This window comes from Oncorhynchus nerka, linkage group LG15, assembly GCF_034236695.1.
Source record: "Oncorhynchus nerka isolate Pitt River linkage group LG15, Oner_Uvic_2.0, whole genome shotgun sequence".
Classification (NCBI taxonomy): domain Eukaryota; kingdom Metazoa; phylum Chordata; class Actinopteri; order Salmoniformes; family Salmonidae; genus Oncorhynchus; species Oncorhynchus nerka.
Genome location: NC_088410.1, coordinates 15,154,445 through 15,174,444, shown reverse-complemented (window position 1 = coordinate 15,174,444; position 20,000 = coordinate 15,154,445). Strand labels below are relative to the sequence as shown.

At 49.4% G+C, this 20,000-nt stretch overlaps 1 protein-coding gene across 1 annotated transcript in view; it reads left to right on the top strand.

The window, feature by feature from the left end:
• Window positions 1–20,000, top strand: part of LOC135560055 (tuberin-like) — a 54,293-nt gene that overhangs the window by 27,127 nt on the left and 7,166 nt on the right. The window contains exons 12-15 of the mRNA XM_065001082.1: window positions 144–281; window positions 18,317–18,420; window positions 18,803–18,884; window positions 18,984–19,139. Of these exons, the coding sequence (XP_064857154.1) occupies window positions 144–281; window positions 18,317–18,420; window positions 18,803–18,884; window positions 18,984–19,139 (480 nt within the window). The remainder of the gene's footprint in view (window positions 1–143; window positions 282–18,316; window positions 18,421–18,802; window positions 18,885–18,983; window positions 19,140–20,000) is intronic.

Genomic DNA, 20,000 nt, shown 5'->3' with positions numbered 1-20,000 from the left:
GTGCAGAGCTGAAGTCCATAGTGTTTGAGTTCTCACTCCAGTCGATAGGCAGTGCAGAGCTGAAGTCCATAGTGTTTGAGTTCTCTCTCCAGTCGATAGGCAGTGCAGAGCTGAAGTCCATAGTGTTTGAGTTCTCTCTCCAGTCGATAGGCAGTGCAGAGCTGAAGTCCATAGTGTTTGAGTTGCTGACTACAGTGGAGGAGCTCTATGAGCAGAACGGCTTCCATGGATCATCTGACAAGTTCTTCAGTCTGGTGGAGAAGTGTGCTGATAAAAGACCTGTAAGTCACTCCTCTTCTTCATCTTCTCCTTTCCTCTTCTTCATCTTCTCCTTTCCTCCTCTCATAGGCCCTCCTCTTCCCCCTCTTCTCCTTTCCTCTTCTTACCCCTCTTCTCCTTTCCTCTTCTTCCCCCTCTTCTCCTTTCCTCTTCTTCCCCCTCTTCTCCTTTCCTCTTCTTCCCCCTCTTCTCTTTCCTCCTCTTTCCTTTCCTCCTCTTTCCTTCTTCTCATTTCTTCTTCTCCTTTCCTCTTCTTCCCCCTCTTCTCCTTTCCTCTTCTTCTTCCTCTTCTTCCCCCTCTTCTCCTTTCCTCTTCTTCCCCCTCTTCTCCTTTCCTCTTCTTCCCCATCCTCTTCTTCCCCATCTTCTCCTTTTTCTACTCTTCCCCCTCTTCTCCTTTCCTACTCTTCCTCCTCTTCTCCTTTCCTCCTCTTCTCCTTTCCTCCACTTCTCCTTTCCTCCTCTTCTCCTTTCCTCTTCTTCCCCCTCTTCTCCTTTCCTCTTCTTCCCCCTCTTCTCCTTTCCTCTTCTTCCCCATCTTCTCCTTTCCTCCTCTTCTCCTTTCCTCTTCTTCCCCCTCTTCTCCTTTCCTCTTCTTCCCCATCTTCTCCTTTCCTCTTCTTCCCCATCTTCTCCTTTCCTCTTCTTCCCCATCTTCTCCTTTCCTCCTCTTCTCCTTTCCTCTTCTTCCCCCTCTTCTCTTTCTCTTCTTCCCCCTCTTCTCCTTTCCTCTTCTTCCCCCTCTTCTCCTTTCCTCTTCTTCCCCCTCTTCTCCTTTCCTCTTCTTCCCCCTCTTCTCCTTTCCTCCTCTTCTCCTTTCCTCTTCTGCCCCATCTTCTCCTTTCCTCTTCTTCCCCCTCTTCTCCTTTCCTCTTCTTCCCCCTCTTCTCCTTTCCTCTTCTTCTTCCCCCTCTTCTCCTTTCCTCTTCTTCCCCCTCTTTCCTTTCCTCTTCTTCCCCTCTTCTCCTTTCCTCCTCTTCTCCTTTCTTCTTCTCATTTCCTCTTCTCCTTTCCTCTTCTTCCCCCTCTTCTCCTTTCCTCTTCTTCCCCATCTTCTCCTTTCCTCTTCTTCCCCATCTTCTCCTTTCCTCTTCTTCCCCATCTTCTCCTTTTCTACTCTTCCCCCTCTTCTCCTTTCCTACTCTTCCCCCTCTTCTCCTTTCCTCTTCTTCCCCCTCTTCTCCTTTCCTCCTCTTCTCCTTTCTTCTTCTCATTTCCTCTTCTCCTTTCCTCTTCTTCCCCCTCTTCTCCTTTCCTCTTCTTCCCCCTCTTCTCCTTTCCTCTTCTTCCCCCTCTTCTCCTTTCCTCTTCTTCCCCATCTTCTCCTTTCCTCCTCTTCTCCTTTCCTCTTCTTCCCCATCTTCTCCTTTCCTCTTCTTCCTCTTCTCCTTTCCTCTTCTTCCCCATCTTCTCCTTTCCTCTTCTTCCCATCTTCTCTTCTCCTTTTCTACTCTTCCCCCTCTTCTCCTTTTCTACTCTTCCCCCTCTTCTCCTTTCCTTCTTCTCCTTTCCTCTTCTTCCCCCTCTTCTCCTTTCCTCCTCTTTCTTTCTTCTTCTCATTTCCTCTTCTCCTTTCCTCTTCTTCCCCCTCTTCTCCTTTCCTCTTCTTCCCCCTCTTCTCCTTTCCTCTTCTTCCCCATCTTCTCCTTTCCTCCTCTTCTCCTTTCCTCTTCTTCCCCATCTTCTCCTTTCCTCTTCTTCCCCCTCTTCTCCTTTCCTCCTCTTCTCCTTTCCTCTTCTTCCCCCTCTTCTCCTTTCCTCTTCTTCCCCTCTTTCTTCCCCCTCTTCTCCTTTCCTCCTCTTCTCCTTTCTTCTTCCATTTCCTCTTCTCCTTTCCTCTTCTTCCCCCTCTTCTCCTTTCCTCTTCTTCCCCATCTTCTCCTTTCTTCTTCTTCTCATTTCCTCTTCTCCTTTCCCCTCTTCTCCTTTCCTCTTCTTCCCATCTTCTCCTTTCCTCTTCTCCCCCATCTTCTCCTTTCCTCTTCTTCCCCCTCTTCTCCTTTCCTCTTCTGCCCCATCTTCTCCTTTCCTCTTCTTCCCCCTCTTCTCCTTTCCTCTTCTTCCCCCTCTTCTCCTTTCCTCTTCTTCCCCCTCTTCTCCTTTCCTCTTCTTCCCCCTCTTCTCCTTTCCTCCTCTTCTCCTTTCCTCTTCTGCCCCATCTTCTCCTTTCCTCTTCTTCCCCCTCTTCTCCGTTCCTCTTCTTCCCCATCTTCTCCTTTCCTCTTCTTCCCCATCTTCTCCTTTTCTACTCTTCCCCCTCTTCTCCTTTCCTCCTCTTCTCTTTCCTCTTTCCCTCTTCTCCTTTCCTCCTCTTCTCCTTTCTTCTTCTCATTTCCTCTTCTCCTTTCCTCTTCTTCCCCCTCTTCTCCTTTCCTCTTCTTCCCCCTCTTCTCCTTTCCTCTTCTTCCCCCTCTTCTCCTTTCCTCTTCTTCCCCATCTTCTCCTTTCCTCCTCTTCTCCTTTCTCTTCTTCTTCTCCTTTCCTCTTCTTCCCCCTCTTCTCCTTTCCTCCTCTTCTCCTTTCCTCTTCTTCCCCCTCTTCTCCTTTCCTCTTCTTCCCCCTCTTCTTCCCCCTCTTCTCCTTTCCTCCTCTTCTCATTTCTTCTTCTCATTTCCTCTTCTCCTTTCCTCTTCTTCCCCCTCTTCTCCTTTCCTCTTCTTCCCCATCTTCTCCTTTCTTCTTCTTCTCATTTCCTCTTCTCCTTTCCTACTCTTCTCCTTTCCTCTTCTGCCCCATCTTCTCCTTTCCTCTTCTTCCCCCTCTTCTCCTTTCCTCTTCTTCCCCATCTTCTCCTTTCCTCTTCTTCCCCCTCTTCTCCTTTCCTCTTCTTCCCCCTCTTCTCCTTTCCTCTTCTTCCCCCTCTTCTCCTTTCCTCTTCTTCCCCCTCTTTTCCTTTCCTCCTCTTCTCCTTTCTTCTTCTCATTTCCTCTTCTCCTTTCCTCTTCTTCCCCATCTTCTCCTTTCCTCTTCTTCCCCATCTTCTCCTTTCCTCTTCTTCCCCATCTTCTCCTTTTCTACTCTTCCCCCTCTTCTCCTTTCTCTCTTCCCCCTCTTCTCCTTTCCTACTCTTCCCCTCTCTTCCTCCTTTCCTCCTCTTCTCCTTTCCTCTTCTTCCCCCTCTTCTCCTTTCCTCCTCTTCTCCTTTCTTCTTCTCATTTCCTCTTCTCCTTTCCTCTTCTTCCCCCTCTTCTCCTTTCCTCTTCTTCCCCCTCTTCTCCTTTCCTCTTCTTCCCCCTCTTCTCCTTTCCTCTTCTTCCCCATCTTCTCCTTTCCTCCTCTTCTCCTTTCCTCTTCTGCCCCATCTTCTCCTTTCCTCTTCTTCCCCCTCTTCTCCTTTCCTCTTCTTCCCCATCTTCTCCTTTCCTCTTCTTCCCCATCTTCTCCTTTTCTCTTCTTCCCCCTCTTCTCCTTTTCTACTCTTCCCCCTCTTCTCCTTTCCTCCTCTTCTCCTTTCCTCTTCTTCCCCCTCTTCTCCTTTCCTCCTCTTCTCCTTTCTTCTTCTCATTTCCTCTTCTCCTTTCCTCTTCTTCCCCATCTTCTCCTTTCCTCCTCTTCTCCTTTCCTCTTCTGCCCCCTCTTCTCCTTTTCTACTCTTCCCCCTCTTCTCCTTTCCTCCTCTTCTCCTTTCCTCTTCTTCCCCCTCTTCTCCTTTCCTCCTTCTTCCCTTTCTCCTTTCCTCCTCTTCTCCTTTTCCTCTTCTCTTTCTTCCCCCTCTTCTCCTTTCCTCTTCTTCCCCTCTTCTCCTTTCCTCTTCTTCTCCCTCTTCTCCTTTCCTCTTCTTCCCCCCTCTTCTCCTTTCCTCTTCTTCCCCCTCTTCTTCCCCCTTCTTCTCCTTTCCTCCCTTCTCTTTCTCTTCTCTTCTCCTTTCCTCTTCTTCCCCCTCTTCTCCTTTCCTCTTCTTCCCCTCTTCTCCTTTCTTCCTTCTTCTTCTCCTTTCTTCCCTCTTCCTTCCTCTTCTTCTCCTTTCCTCTTCTCCTTTCCTCTTCTTCCCCTTCTTCTCCTTTCCTCTTCTTCCCCCTCCTCCTTCTCCTCTTCTCTTCTCCTTTCCTCTTCTTCCCCCTCTTCTCCTTTCCTCTTCTTCCCCATCTTCTCCTTTCCTCTTCTTCCCCATCTTCTCCTTTTCTCTCTCTTCTCCTTTCCTCCTCTTCCCCCTCTTCTCCTTTTCCTCTTCCTTTCTCTTCTTCTTCTCCTTTCTTCCCCCTCTTCTCCTTTCCTCTTCTTCCCCATCTTCCCTCTTCTTTCCTCCTCTTCTCCTTTCTTCTTTCTTTCCTCTTCTCCTTTCCTCTTCTTCCCCCTCTTCTCCTTTCCTCTTCTTCCCCATCTTCTTTTCCTCTTCCTCCTCTTCTCCTTTCCTCTTCTTCCCCCTCTTCTCCTTTCCTCTTCTTTCCTCTTCTTTTCTCTTCTTCCTCCTCTTCTCCTTTCCTCTTTCTCTCTCTTTTCCTCCTCTTCTCCTTTCCTCTTCTTCCCCCTCTTCTCCTTTCCTCTTCTTCCCCCTCTTCTCCTTTTCCTCTTCCCATCTTTCCTCTTCTTCCCCTCTTCTCCTTTCCTCTTCTTCCCCATCTTCTCCTTTCCTCTTCTTCCCCCTCTTCTCCATCCTCTTCTCCCCTCTTCTTCCTCCTCTTCTCTTTCTTCTTTTCCTCCTCTTCTCCTTTCCTCTTTCCCTCTTTCCTCTTCTTCCCCCTCTTCTTCTTTCCTCTTCTTCCCCCTCTTCTCCTTTCCTCTTCTTCCCCTCTTCTTCCCCTCTTCTCCTTCCCTCTTCTCCTTTCTTCTCTTCTCCTTTCCTCTTCTTCCCCCTCTTCTCCTTTCCTCTTCTTCCCCCATCTTCTCCTTTCCTCTTCTTCCTCCTCTTCTTCCCCCTCTTCTTCTTTCCTCTTCTTCCCCTCTTCTCCTTTCCTCTTCTTCCCCCTCTTCTCCTTTCTCTTCTTCCCCCTCTTCTCCTTTCCTCTTCTTCTCCTTTCCTCTTCTTTCTTCTCCTTTCCCCCTCTTCTCCTTTCTTCTTCTCTTTTCCTCTTCTCCATTTCTCCTCTTCCCCCTCTTCTCCTTTCCTCTTCTTCCCCCTCTTCTCCTTTCCTCTTCTTCCCCCTCTTCTCCTTTCCTCCTCTTCTCCTTTCCTCTTCTTCCCCCTCTTCTCCTTTCCTCTTCTTCCCCCTCTTCTCCTTTTCTTCTTCTCTTCTTCTTCCTTTCCTCTTCTTCCCCCTCTTCTCCTTTCCTCCTCTTCCCCTCTTTCCTTTCCTCTTCTTCCCCCTCTTCTCCTTTCTCCTCTTCTCCTTTCCTCTTCTCCTCTTCTCCTTTCCTCTTCTTCCCCTCTTCTCCTTTCCTCTTCTTCCCCCTCTTCTCCTTTCCTCTTCTTTCCCCTCTTCTCCTTTCCTCTTCTTCCCCATCTTCTCCTTTCCTCTTCTTCCCCCTCTTCTCCTTTTTCCTCTTCTTCCCCCTCTTCTCTTTTCTTCCCCTCTTCTCCTTTCCTCTTCTTCCCCTCTTCTCCTTTCCTCTTCTTCCCCCTCTTCTCCTTTCCTCTTCTTCTCCTTTCCTCTTCTTCTCCTTTCCTCTTCTTCCCCATCTTCTCCTTTCCTCTCTTCCCCTCTTCTCCTCTTCTTCCTCCTCTTCTCCTTTCCTCTTCTTCCCCCTCTTCTCCTCTTCTCCTTTCCTCCTCTTCTCCTTTCCTCTTCTTCTTCTCCTTTTCCTCTTCTTTCCCCTCTTCTCCTTTCCTCTTCTTCCCCCTCTTCTCCTTTCCTCCTCTTCTCCTTTCCTCTTCCCCTCTTCTCTTTCCTCCTCTTCTCCTTTCCTCTTCTTCCCCATCTTCTCCTTTCCTCTTCTTTCCCCCTCTTCCCCCTCTTCTCCTTTCCTCCTCTTCCCCTCTTTCCTTTCCTCTTCTTCCCCCTCTTCCCCTCTTCTCTTCTTCCCTCCTCTTCTCCTTTCCTCTTCTTCCCCTCTTCTCCTTTCTCTTCTTCCCCCTCTTCTCCTTTCCTCTTCTTCTCCCCCATCTTCTCTTCTTCCTTTCCTCCTCTTCTCCTTTCTCTTCTTCCCCCTCTTCTCCTTTCCTCTTCTTCCCCATCTTCTCCTTTCTCTTCTCCTTTCTCTTCTCTCCTCTTCCTCCTCTTCTCCTCTTCTCTTCTTCCCCTCTTCTCCTTTCCTCCTCTTCTCCTTTCCTCTTCTTCCCCCTTCTTCTCCTTTCCTCTTCTCTTTCCTCTTCTTCCCCCTCTTCTCCTTTCTTCTCCCCCTCTTCCCCATCTTCCTCTTCCTCTTTCCTCTTCTCCTCTTCTCTTCTTCCCCCTCTTTCCTTTCCTCTTCCCCTCTTCTCCTTTCTCCTCTTCCCCCTCTTCTCCTTTCCTCTTCTTCCCCCTCTTCTCCTTTCCTCTTCTTCCCCATCTTCTCCTTTCCTCTTCTTCCCCATTCTCCTTTCCTCTTCTTCCCCATCTTCTCCTTTTCCTCTTCTTCCCCCTCTTCTCCTTTCTCCTCTTCCCCCTCTTCTCCTTTCCTCTTCTTCTTCTCCTTTCCTCTCTTCTCCTTTCCTCTTCTTCCCCTCTTCTCCTTTCCTCCTCTTCTCCTTTCCTCTTCTTCCCCCTTCTTCTTTCCTTTCCTCCTCTTCTCCTTTCCTCTTCTTCCCCATCTTCTCCTTTCCTCTTCTTCCCCTTCTCTTCTCCTTTCCTCTTCTTCCCCTCTTCTCCTTTCCTCTTCTTCCCCTCTTCTCCTTTTTCTTCTCCTTTCCTCTTCCCCCTCTTCTCCTTTCCTCTTCTTCCCCCTCTTCTCCTTTCCTCTTCTTCCCCCTCTTCTCTTTCCTCTTCTTCCCCCTCTTCTCCTTTCCTCTCTTCTCCTTCTTCTCCTTTCTCCTCTTCTCCTCTTCTCTCTTTTCCCCTCTTCTCCTTTCCTCTTCTTCCCCATCTTCTCCTTTCCTCTTCTTCCCCATCTTCTCCTTTCCTCTTCTTCCCTTTCCTCTTCTTCCTTTCCTCTTCTTCTTTCCTCTTCTCCTCTTTTCTCCCCTCTTCTCCCCTCTTCTCCTTTCCTCTTCTTCCCTCTTCTCCTTTCCTCCTCTTCTCTTTCCTCTTCTTCCCCCTCTTCTCTTTCCTCTTCTTCCCTCTTCTCCTTTCCTCTTCTTCCCCATCTTTCCTCCTCTTCCCCTCTTCTCCTTTCCTCTTCTTCCCCATCTTCTCCTTTTCTTCTCCCCTCTTCTCCTTTCCTCTTCTTCCCCCCTCTTCTCCTTTCCTCTTCTTCCCTCCTCTTTCTTCCCCTCTTCTCCTTTCCTCTTCTTCCCCCTCTTCTCCTTTCCTCTTCTTCCCCCTCTTCTCCTTTCCTCTTCTTTCCCTTCCTCTTCTCCTTTCCTCTTCTTCTCCTTTCTCTTCTCTTTCCTCTTCTTCCCCCTCTTCTCCTTTCCTCTTTCTTCCCCTCTTCTTCTCCTTTCCTCTTCTTCCTCCTTTTCCCTCTTCTCTCTTCTCCTCTTCTTCCCCATCTTCTCCTTTTCTTCTCTTCTTCTCCTTTCCTCTTCTGCCCCATCTTCTTTCCTCTTCTTCCCCCTCTTCTCTTCTTCCTCTTTCCTCTTCTTCTTCTCCTTTCCTCCTCCTCTTCTCCTTTCCTCTTCTTTCCCCTTCTCTTCTCTTCTTCCTCTTCTCCTTTCCTCTTCTTCCCCTCTTCTCCTTTCCTCTTCTTCCCCCTCTTCTCCTTTCCTCTTCTTCCCCATCTTCTCCTTTCCTCTTCTTCCCCCTCTTCTCCTTCTTCCCCATCTTCTCCTTTCTACTCTTCCCCATCTTCTCCTTTCCTCTTCTTCCCCTCTTCTCCTTTTTCCTCTTCTCTTCTTCCCCCTCTTCTCCTTTCCTCTCTTCCCCTTCTTCTCCTCTTTCCTCTTCTTTCTCTTCTCCCTCTTCCCCTCTTCTCCTTTCCTCTTCTTCCCCCTCTTCTCCTTTCCTCTTCTTCCCCATCTTCTCCTTTCCTCCTCTTCTCCTTTCTCTTCTTCCTCATCTTCTCCTTTCCTCTTTCTTCTTCCCCCTCTTCTCCTTTCCCTCTTCTTCCTCTTCTCCTTTCCTCTTCTTCCTCTTCCTCATCTTTCTCTTCTTCTTCTCCTTTTCCTCTCTCTTCTTCTCCTTTCTTCTTCCCCCCTCTTCTCCTTTCCTCTTCTTCCTTTCCTCTTCTTCCCCCTCTTCTCCTTTCCCCTCTTCTCTTTCTTCTCTTCTTCTTTCCATCTTCTTTTCCTCCTCTTCTCCTTTCCTCTTCTTCCCCCTCTTCTCCTTTCCTCTTCTTCCCCTCTTCTCCTTCCCCCATCTTCTTCCCCCTCTTCTCCTTTCCTCTTCTTCCCCTCTTCTCCTTTCCTCCTCTTCTCCTTTCCTCTTCTTCCCCCCTCTTCTCCTTTCCTCTTCTTCCTTCCCCCTCTTCTCCTTTCCTCCTCTTCTCCTTTCATCTTCTCCTTCCTTTCCTCTTCTTCCCCCTCTTCTCCTTCTTCCCCTCTTCTCCTTTCCTCTTCTTCCCCTCTTCTCCTCTTCCTCCTCTTCTCCTTTCCTCTTCCCTCTTCTCCTTTCCTCTTCTGCCCCCTCTTCTCCTTTCCTCTTCTTTCTTCTCTTCTCTTCTCCTTTCCTCTTCTTCCCCCTCTTCCTTTTCTTCTCCCCCTCTTCTCCTTTCCTCTTCTTCCCCCTCTTCTCCTTTCCTCCTCTTCTTCCCCCTCTTCCCCATCTTCTCCTTTCCTCCTCTTCTCCTTTCCTCTTCTTCCCCCTCTTCTCCCTCTTCCTCTTTCTTCCCCTCTTCTCCTTTCCTCTTCTTCCCCATCTTCTTTTCCTCTTCTCCTCTTCTCCTTTCCTCTTCTCCCCTCTTCTCCTTTCCTCTCTTCCCTCTTCTCTTCTCTCTTTCCTTTCCTCTTCTCCTTTCCTCTTCTTCCCCTCTTCCCCCTCCTCTTCTCCTTTCCTCTTCTGCCCCCTCTTCTCCTTTCTTCTCCTCTTCTCCTTTCCTCTTCTTCCCCTCTTCTCCTTTCCTCTTCTTCCCATCTTCTCTTCTCCTTTTCCTCTTCTCCCCCTCTTCTCCTTTCCTCTTCTTCCCCATCTTCTCCTTTCCTCTTCTCCTTTCCTCTTCTTCCCCCTCTTCTCCTTTCCTCCTCTTCTTCTCTTCCTCTCTTCTCTCTTTCCTCTTCTCCTCCTCTTCCCCCTCTTCTCCTTTCCTCTTCTTCCCCTCTTCTCCTTTCCTCTTCTTCCCCCTCTTCTCCTTTCCTCTTCTTCTCCTTTCTCCTCTTCTCCTTTCCTCTTCTTCCCCTTCTTCTTTCCTCTTCTTTCCTCTTCTCCTTTCCTCTTCTTCCCCCTCTTCTCCTCTTCTTCTTCCCCTCTTTCCTTTCCTCTTCTTTCCTCTTCTCCTTTCCTCCTCTTCTCCTTTCCTCTTCTTCCCCATCTTCTCCTTTCCTCTTCTTCTCCTCTTCCTCTTCTTCCCTCTTCTCCTTTCTTCTCCTTTTCTTCCCCATCTTCTCCTTTTCTTCTCTTCTTCCTGCCCCTCTTCTCCTTTCCTCTTCTTCCCCCTCTTCTCCTTTCCTCTTCTTCCCCATCTTCTCCTTTCCTCTTCCCCCTCTTCTCCTTTCCTCTTCTTCCCCATCTTCTCCTTTCCTCCTCTTCTCCTTTCCTCTTCTTCCCCCTCTTCTCCTTTCCTCTTCTCCTCTTCTCCTTTCCTCTTCTTCCCCTCTCTCCTCTTCCTCCTCTTTCCTCCTCTTCTCCTCCTCTTCTTCCTTTCCTCTTCTTCCTCCTCTTCTCCTTTCCTCTTCTTCCCCCTCTTCTCCTCTTTTCCTCCTCTTCTCCTTTCCTCTTCTTCCTCCTCTTCTCCCCCTCTTTCTTTTCCCCCTCTTCTCCTTTCTCTTCTCCTCTTCTCCTTTCCTCTTCTTCCCCCTCTTTCCTTTCCTCTTCTTCCCCCTCTTCTCCATCTTCTCCTTTCTTCTTCCCCCTCTTCTCCCCTCTTCTTCTTCTCCTTTCCTCTTCTTCCCCATCTTCTCCTTTCCTCTTCTTCCCCATCTTCTCCTTTCCTCTTCTTCCCCCTCTTCTCTCTTCTTTCCTCTTCTCCTTTCCTCTTCTTTCCTCTTTTCCTCTTCTCCTTTCCTCTTCTTCCCCTCTTCTCCTTTCCTCTTCTTTCCTCTTCTTTCCTCTTCCTCCTCTTCTCTTCTTCATCTTCTCTCCTTTCCTCTTCTTCCCCCTCTTCTCCTTTCTCTTCTTCCCCCTCTTCTCCTTTCCTCTTCTTCCCCCTCTTCTTTCCTTTCTTCTTCCCCTCTTCTCCTTTCCTCCTCTTCTCCTTTCCTCTTCTTCCCCATCTTCTCCTTTCCTCTTCTTCCCCCTCTTCTCCCCCTCTTCTCTTTCCTCCTCTTCTCCTTCCTCCTCTTCTCCTTTCCTCTTCTTCCCCATCTTCTCCTTTTTCCCTTTCCTCTTCTTCTCCTCTTCTCCTTTCCTCTTCTCCCCCTCTTCTCCCCTCTTCTCCCCCTTTCTCCTTTCCTCTTCTTCCCCTCTTCTCCTTTTCTTCTTCTCTTCTCTTCTCCTCTTCCTCTTCTCCTTTCCTCCTCTTCTCCTTTCCTCTTCTTCCCCATCTTCTCCTTTCCTCTTCTTTCCTCTTCTCCTTTCCTCTTCTTCCCCTCTTCTCCTCTTCTCCTTTCTCTCTTCTTCCCCCTCTTCTCCTTTCCTCTTCTTCCCCCTCTTCTCCTTTTCTTCTCCCCTCTTCTCCTTTCTTCTCCTCTTCTCCTTCTCTTCTTCCCCCTCTTCTCCTTTCTCTTCTTCTCCTCTTTCCCCTCTTCTCCTTTCCTCTTCTTCCCCTCTTCTCCTTTCCTCTTCTTCTCTTCTTCCTCTTCTCCTTTCCTCCTCTTCTTCCCCCTCTTCTCCTTTCCTCTTCTTCCCCTCTTTCTCTCTTCCTTTCCTCTTCTCCTTTCCCCCTCTTCCCCCTCTTCTCCTTTCCTCTTCTTCCCCCTCTTCTCCTTTCCTCTTCTTCCCCCTCTTCTCCTTTCCTCCTCTTCTCCTTTCCTCTTCTCTTTCCTCTTCTTCTTCTCCTTTCCTCTTCTCCCCTCTTTCTCCTTTCCTCTTCTTCCCCCTCTTCTCCTTTCTCTTCTTCCCCTCTTCTTCTCCTCTTCCTCCTCTTCTCCTTTCCTCTTCTTCCCCCTCTTCTCCTTTCCTCTTCTTCTCCTCTTCTCCTCTTCTCCTCTTTCTCCTCTTCTTCCCCTCTTCTCTTCCTCCTCTTCTCCTTTCCTCTTCTTCCCCCTCTTCTCCTTTCCTCTTCTTCCCCTCTTCTTCCTCTTCTTCCTTTCCTCTTCTCATTTCCTCTTCTTCCCCCTCTCTTTCTCCTCTTCTCCTTTCCTCTTCTTCCCCCATCTTCTCCTTTCCTCTTCCCCATCTTCCTTTTCCTCTTCTCCTTTTTCTCCTCTTCCCCCTCTTCTCCTTTCCCCTTCTTCTCCTTTCCTCTTCTTCCCCCTCTTCTCCTTTCCTCTTCTTCCCCCTCTTCTCCTTTCCCTCTTCTTCCCATCTTCTCCTTTTCTCCTCTTCCCCTCTTCTCCTTTCCTCCTTTCCTCTTCTTCCCCCTCTTCTCCTTTCCTCTTCTTCCCCTCTTCTCCTTTCTCCTCTTCCCCCCTTCTTCTCCTTTCCTATCTTCTCTTCTCCTCTTCTTCCCCTCTTCTCCTTTCCTCTTCTTCCCCCTCTTCTCCTTTCCTCTTCTTCCCCATCTTCTCCTTTCCTCTTCTTCCCCCTCTTCTCCTTTCCTCTTCTTCCCATCTTCTCCTTTCCTCTTCTTCCCCCATCTTCTCCTTTCCTCTTCTTCTCCTTTTCCCTCTTCTTCCCCCATCTTCTCCTTTTCCTCTCTTCTCCTCTTCCTCTTCTATTTCTTTCTCTTCTCCTTTCCTCTTCTTCCCCCTCTTCTCCCTTTCCTCTTCTTCCCCATCTTCTCCTTTCCTCTCTTTCCTCCTCCCTCTTCTTCCCCTCTTCTCCTTTTCCTCCCTCCTCTTCCCCTCTTCTCCTTTCTTCTCCTTTCCTCTTTCCCCCTCTTCTCCTTTCCTCTTCTTCCCCTCTTCTCCTTTTCCTCTTCTCCTTTCCTCTTCTTCCTCCTCTTCTCCTTTCCTCTTCTTCCCCCTCTTCTTCCTTTCCTCTTCTTCCTCTTCTCCTCTTCTCTTCTTCCCCATCTTCTCCTTTCCTCCTCTTCTCCTCTTCCTCTTTCCCATCTTCTCCTTTCTTCTTCCCCCTCTTCTCCTTTCCTCTTCTTCCCCCTCTTCTCCTTTCCTCTTCTTCCCCATCTTCTCCTTTCCTCTTCTTCCCCCTCTTCTCCTTTCCTCTTCTTCCCCCTTCTCTTTTCTCCTCTTCTCCCTCTTCTTCATCCCCTCTTCTCCTTTCTCTTCTTCTGCCCCTCTTCTCCTTCCCTCTTCTCCCCCTTCTTCTCCCTTTCCTCTTCTTCCCCATCTTCTCCTTTCCTCTTCTTCCCCTCTTCCTCTTTCTCCTTTTCCTCTTCTCCTTTCCTCTTCTTCCCCTCTTCTCCTTTCCTCTTCCCCCATCTTCTCCTTTTTCCTCTTCTCCTTTCCTCTTCTTCCCCCTCTTCTCCTTTCCTCCTCTTCTCCTTTCCTCTTCTTCCCCATCTTCTCTCTTCTTCCCCCTCTTCTCTTCTCCTTTCCTCTTCTCCTTTCCTCTTCTTCTCCTTTTCCTCTTTCCTCTTCCTCTTCTTCCTCCTCTTCTCCTTTCCTCTTTCTTCCTTTCCTCTTCTCCTTTCCTCTTCTTCCCCCTCTTCTCCTTTCCTCTTCTTCCCATCTTCTCCTTTCCTCTTCTTCCCCCTCTTCTCCTTTCCTCTTCTTCCCCCTCTTCTCCTTTCTCTTCTTCTTCTCCTTTCTCCTCTTTCCTTTTCTTCTTCCCCTCTTCTCCTTTCCTCTTCTTCCCCATCTTCTCCTCTTCTTCCCCTCTTCTCCTTTCCTCTTCTTCCCCATCTTCTCCTTTCCTCCTCTTCTCCTTTCCTCCTTTCTTCTCTCCTCTCCTTTTCCTCTTCTCCTCTTCTCCTCTTCTCCTTTCCTCTTCTTCCCCCTCTTTCTTCTTCTTCTCCTTTCCTCCTCTTCTCCTTTCCTCTTCTTCCCCTCTTCTTCTCCTTTCCTCTTCTTCCCCCTCTTCCCCTCTCTTCCCATCTTCTCCTTTCCTCTTCTTCCCCCTCTTCTTCCTCTTCTTCCTCTTCTCCTTTCCTCTTCTCCTCTTCTCTTTCCTCCTCTTCTCCTTTCCTCTTTCCCCTCTTCTCCTTTCCTCTTCTTTCCTTTTCTCTTCTTCCCCCATCTTCTCCTTTCCTCCCCCTCTTTCCTCCTCTTCTTCCATTTCCTCTTCTCCTTTCCTCTTCTTCCCCCTCTTCTCCTTTCCTCTTCTCCCATCTTCTCCTTTCTCTTCTTCCCCATCTTTCCCCCCTCTTCTCCTTTCCTCTTCTTCTTCTCCTTTCCTCCTCTTCTCCTTTCCTCTTCTCTTCTTTCCTCTTCTCCCCCTCTTCTCCTTTCCTCTTCTTCCCCTTCTCTTCTCTCTTCTCCTTTCCTCTTCTTCCCCATCTTCTCCTTTCCTCTTCTTCCCCCTCTTCTCCTTTCTCTTCTTCCCTCTTTCTTTCCCATCTTCTCCTTTCCTCTTCTTCCCCTCTTCTCTTTCCTCTTCTTCCCCTCTTCTCTTTCCTCTTCTCCTCCTCTTCTCTTCTTCCTCCTCTTCTCCTTTCCTCCTCTTCTTCCCCCTCTTCTCCTTTCCTCTTCTTTCTTCTCCTCTTCTCTTTTCCCCTCTTCTCCTTTCCTCTTCTTCCCCTCTTCTCCTTTCCCTCTTCTCCTTTCTTCTTCTTCCCCCTCTTCTCCTTTCCTCTTCTTCCCCCTCTTCTCCTTTCCTCTTCTTCCCCTCTTCTCCTCTTCCCTCCTCTTCTCCTTTCCTCTTCTTTCCCCTCTTCTCTCTTCTTCCTCATCTTCTCCCTTCTTCCCCCATCTTCTTTTCCTCCTCTTCTCCTTTCCTCTTCTTCCCCATCTTCTCTTTCCTCTCTTCTCCTTTCCTCTTCTTCCCCATCTTCTCCTTTCCTCTTCTTCCCCCTCTTCTCCTTCCTCCTCTTCTTCCCCCTCTTCTCCTTTCCTCTTCTTCTCCCTCTTCTCCTTTCCTCTTCTCTTCTCCTTTCTCTTCCCCCCTCTTCTCTTTCCTCTTCTTCCCCCATCTTCTCCTTTCTACTCCTTTTCCTCTTCTCCTCTTCTCCTCTTCTCCTTTCCTCCTCTTCTCCTTTCCTCTTCTTCATCTTCTCTTTCCTCTTCTTCCCCTCTTCTCCTTTTTCCTCTTCTCATCTTCTCCTTTCCTCTTCTTCCCCTCTTCTCCTTTCCTCTCTTCTCCTTTCCTCTTCTTCCCTCCTCTTCTCCTTTCCTCTTCTTCTCTTCTTTCCTCTTCTTCCCCATCTTCTCCTTTTCCTCTTCCCCATCTTCTCATTTTTCCTCTTCTCCTTTCTCTTCTTCCCCTCTTCTCCTTCTTCTCCTTTCCTCTTCTCCATCTTCTCCTTTCCTCTTCTTCCCCCTCTTCTCCTTTCCTCTTCTTCCCCCTCCTCCTCTTCTCTTCTTTCCTCTTCTCTTCCTCCTCTTCTCTCTTCCTCTTCTTCCCCATCTTCTCCTTTCCTCCTCTTCTCCTTTCTCCTCTCTTTCCTCTTCTCCTTTCCTCTTCTTCCCCCTCTTCTCCTTTCCTCTTCTTCCCCCTCTTCTCCTTTCCTCTTCTTCCCCTCTTCTCCTTTCCTCTTCTTCCCCCTCTTCTCCTTTCCTCTTCTTCCCCTCTTCTCCTTTCCTCTTCTTCCCCTCTTCTCCTTTCCTCTTCTTCCCCAATCTTCTCCTTTCCTCTTCTTCCCCTCTTCTCCTTTCTTCTTCCCCCTCTTCTTTCTTCTTCTCCCTCTTCTTCCTCCTCTTCTCCTTTCCTCTTCTCTTCTCCCCATCTTCTCCTTTCCTCCTCTTCTCCTTTCCTCTTCTTCCCCATCTTCTCCTTTCTCTCTTTCCTTTCCTCTTCTTCCCCATCTTCTCCTTTCTCTTCTTCCCCATCTTCTCCTTTCCTCTTCTGCCCCCTCTTCTCCTTTCCTCCTCTTCTCCCCCTCTTCTTCTTTCCTCTTCTCTTTCCTCTTCTTCCCTCTTTCCTTTCCTCTTCTTCCCCTCTTCTCCTTTCCTCTTCTTCCCCCTCTTTCTCCTCTTCTTCCCCCCTCCTCCTTTCCTCTTCCCTTCCTCTTCTTCTCCTTTCCTCCTCTTCTCCTTTCCTCTTCTTCCCCATCTTCTCCTTTCCTCCTCTTCTCCTTTCCTCTTCTTCCCCATCTTCTCCTTTCCTCTTCTTCCCCCTCTTCTCCTTTCCTCTTCTTCCCCATCTTCTCCTTTCCTCTTCTTCCCCATCTTCTCCTTTCCTCTTCTTCCCCATCTTCTCCTTTCCCTCTTCATTGCCCCTCATCTTCTCCTTTCCTCCTCTTCTCTTCTTTCCTCTTCTTCCCCATCTTCTCCTTTCCTCTTCTTCCCCCTCTTCTCCTTTCCTCTTCTTCCCTTTCCTCCTCTTCTCCTTTCCTCTTCTTCCCCCTCTTCTCTCTTTTCCTCTTCTTCCCCATCTTCTCCTTTCCTCCTCTTCCCCCCTTCTCTTTCCTCTTCTCCTTTCCCCTCTTCTCCTTTCCTCTTCTCCCCCTCTTCTCCTTTCCTCTTCTCCTCTTCTCCTTTCCTCTTCTGCCCCATCTTCTCCTTTCCTCTTCTTCCCCCTCTTCTCCTTTCTCTTCTTCCCCCTCTTCTCCTTTCCTCTTCTTCCCCCTCTTCTCCTTTCCTCTTCTTCCCCATCTTCTCCTTTCCTCTTCTTCCCCCATCTTCTCCTTTCCTCCTCTTCTCCTTTCTCTTCTTTTCTTCTTTCCTCCTCTTCTCCTTTCCCTCTTCTTCCCCATCTCTCCTTTCCTCCTTCCCTCTTCTTCCCCTCTTCTCCTTTCCTCTTCTTCCCCTCTTCTCCTTTCCTCCTCTTCTTCCCCCTTTCTCTTCTTCCCCTCTTCTCCTTTTTCTTCTTCCCCCTCTTCTCCTTTCCCTCTTCTTCCCCCTCTTCTCCTTTCCTCTTCTTCCCCCTCTTCTCTCTTTCCTTTCTTCTCCCTTCTTCTTCCTCCTCTTCTCCTTTCTCTTCTTCTCTTCTCCTTTCCTCCTCTTCTCCTTTCCTCTTCTGCCCCATCTTCTCCTTTCCTCTTCTTCCCCCTCTTCTCCTTTCTCTTCTTCCTCTTCTCCTTTCCTCTTCTTCCCCATCTTCTCCTTTCCTCTTCTTCTCTTCTCCTTTCCTCCTCTTCTCCTTTCCTCTTCTTCCTCCTCTTCTCCTTTCCTCTTCTTCCCCCTCTCCTTTCCTCTTCTTCCTCTTCTCCTTTCTCCTCTTCTCCTTTCCTCTTCTTCCCCCTCTTCTCCTTTCCTCTTCTTCCCCTCTTCTCCTTTCCTCTTCTTCCTCCTCTTCTTCTCCTCTTCCCCATCTTCTCCTTTCTCCTCCCCTCTTTCCTCCTCTTCTCCCCCATCTTCTCCTTTCCTCCTCTTCTCCTTTCCTCTTCTTCCCCATCTTCTCCTTTCCTCCTCCCCCTCTTCTCCTTTCCTCTTCTTCCCCATCTTCTCCTTTCCTTTCTTTCCTCTTCTTCCCTCTTCTCCCATCTTCCCCTCTTCTCCTTTCCTTTTCCTCTTCCCCCTCTTCTCCTTTCCTCTTCTGCCCCATCTTCTCCTTTCCTCTTCTTCCCCCTCTTCTCCTTTCCTCTTCTTCTTCTTCCCTCTTCTCCTCTTCTTCCTCTTCTCCTTTCCTCCTCTTCTCCTTTCCTCTTCTTCCTCCTCTTCTCCTTTCCTCTTCTTCCCCTCTTCTCCTTTTCTCTTCTTCCCCCTCTTCTCCTTTCCTCTTCTTCCTCCTCTTCTCCTTTTTCTCTTCCCCCTCTTCTTCCCCCTCTTCTCCTTTCCTCTTCTTCCCCATCTTCTCCTTTCCTCTTCTTCCCCTCTTCTCCTTTCCCCTCTCTTCCCCCTCTTCTCCTTTCCTCTTTCCTCCTCTTCTCCTTTCCCCCTCTTCTCCTTTCCTCTTCTTCCCCCTCTTTCTCCTCTTCCCTTCTCTTCTCCTTTCCTCCTCTTCTCCTTTCCTCTTCTGCCCCTCTTCTCCTCTTCTCCTCTTCTTCCCCCTCTTCTCCTTTCCTCTTCTTCCCCATCTTCTTTCCCTTTCCTCCTCTTCTTTTCCTCTTCCTCCTCTTCTCCTTTCCTCCTCTTCCCCTCTTCTCCTTTCCTCTTCTTCCCCTCTTCTCCTTTCCTCCTCTTCTCCTTTCCTCTTCTGCCCCCTCTTCTCTTCCTCCTCTTCTCCTTTCCTCTTCTTCCCCATCTTCTCCTTTCTCCTCTTCTTCCTCTTCTCCTTCTCTCTTCCCCTCTTCTCCTTTCCTCTTCCCCCCTTCTCCTTCCCCATCTTCTCCTTTCTTTCCTTCCTCCTCTTCTCCTCTTTCCTCCTCTCTTCTTCTTCTCCATCTTCTTCTTTCCCCTCTTCTCCTTTCTCCTTTCCTCTTCTTCCCCATCTTCTCCCCTCTTCTCCTTTCCTCTTCTTCCCCATCTTCTCCTTTCCTCCTCTTCTCCTTTCCTCCTCTTCTCTTCTCCCCATCCCTTCTTTCCTCTTCTCCTCTTCTCCTTTCCTCTTCTTCCCCATCTTCTCCTCTTCTCCTTTCCTCTTCTTCCCCTCTTCTCCTTTCCTCTTCTTCCCCCATCTTCTCCTTTCCTCTTCTTCCCCATCTTCTCCTCTTCTTCACCCTCTTCTCCTTTCCTCCTCTTCTTCCTCCTCTTCTTCCCCCTCTTCTCCTTTCCTCTTCTTCCCCATCTTCTCCTTTCCTCCTCTTCTCCTTTCCTCCACTTCTCATTTCCTCCTCTTCCCCTTCTTCTCCTTTCCTCCTCTTCTCCTTTCTTCCACTTCCCCATCTTCTCCTTTCCTCCTCTTCTCCTTTCCTCCTCTCCCTCCTCTTCTCCTTTCCTCCTCTTCCTCCTCTTCTCCTTTCCTCCTCTCTCTCTTTTCTCCCTGTGTCTGACAGTCTTTGTGTGATGTCTGTTATTTGCCTTCACTTTGTCTTCCATTGTTCTTGTAAGGAGTTGTTGTTGTGATGTCATCAGGATGCGTCGGTGCTGACTCTGATATCGTACCGGGCCCAGTCCATACAGCCAGCTAAAGACGGGTGGATCCAGAGCCTACACCGCCTTATGGAGAAGTTCTTTAGGTAACTGTATAGTGCCGTGTGGTCGCCACGGATACCAAAACAGGCAGTCGCCATGGAAACAAAAACCAAACTATAAGTTGTTATAGGTGCCCGTTGAGTGATTGTCATTCCCGTCTTATGTTGAACATTATTTAGGGAAAGAAAGTGTGTTAAACTGCTTCTCTGGGTCTCTCTCTCTCTCTCTCTCTCTCTCGCTCTCTCTCTCTCTCCTCTCTCTGGGTCTCTCTCTCTCTCTCTCCTCTCTCTGGGTCTCTCTCCTCTCTCTGGGTCTCTCTCTCTCTCTCTCTCTCTCTCTCTCTCTCTCTCTCTCGCTCTCTCTCTCTCTCTCGCTCTCTCTCTCTCTCTTTCTGTGTGTCTCTCTCTCTCTCTCTTTCCCCCCCAGGAATGAGAGTCGTAGTGTGATCAGGATCAAAGTGCTTCACATCCTCTCCTTTGTCCTCAGCACCAACCGCCAGCTCTATGAGGTACTCACCCACTCACTCACCATCAAACTATTCTCCTTCACTCCCTCTCCCGTTCTCTCCATCTCCCCCTGCGTGTTCATTCTGTCTTCTCCTTCCCAGGAGGAGCTGATCGAGGTGGTGGTGGTTCCTCAGCTCAGTGGGATAGCAGAGGACAGAGACCTGGCTGTGAGGAGACAGGCTACCCAGCTACTGGTGGACCTGGCTGAGAGCTGTAGTACACACCACTTCACCAGCCTCCTGGACATCATTCAGAGGGTAGGAGACACACACACCACTTCACCAGCCTCCTGGAGGGTAGGAGACACACACACCACTTCACCAGCCTCTTGGAGGGTTGGAGACACACACACCACTTCACCAGCCTCCTGGAGGGTAGGAGACACACACACCACTTCACCAGCCTCCTGGAGGGTAGGAGACACACACCACTTCACCAGCCTCCTGGACATCATTCAGAGGGTAGGAGACACACACACCACTTCACCAGCCTCCTGGAGGGTAGGAGACACACACCACTTCACCAGCCTCCTGGAGGGTAGGAGACACACACCACTTCACCAGCCTCCTGGAGGGTAGGGGAGACACACCACTTCACCAGCCTCCTGGAGGGTAGGAGACACACACACACCACTTCACCAGCCTCCTGGAGGGTAGGATACACACACACACCACTTCACCAGCCTCCTGGAGGGTAGGATACACACACACACCACTTCACCAGCCTCCTGGAGGGTAGGATACACACACACACCACTTCACCAGCCTCCTGGAGGGTAGGATACACACACACACCACTTCACCAGCCTCCTGGAGGGTAGGATACACACACACACCACTTCACCAGCCTCCTGGAGGGTAGGATACACACACCACTTCACCAGCCTCCTGGAGGGTAGGAGACACACACCACTTCACCAGCCTCCTGGACATCATTCAGCGGGTAGGAAACACACACCACTTCATCAACCTCCTGGAGGGTAGGAGACACACACACCACTTCACCAGCCTCCTGGAGGGTAGGAGACACACACACCACTTCACCAGCCTCCTGCAGGGTAGGAGACACACACACCACTTCACCAGCCTCCTGCAGGGTAGGAGACACACACACCACTT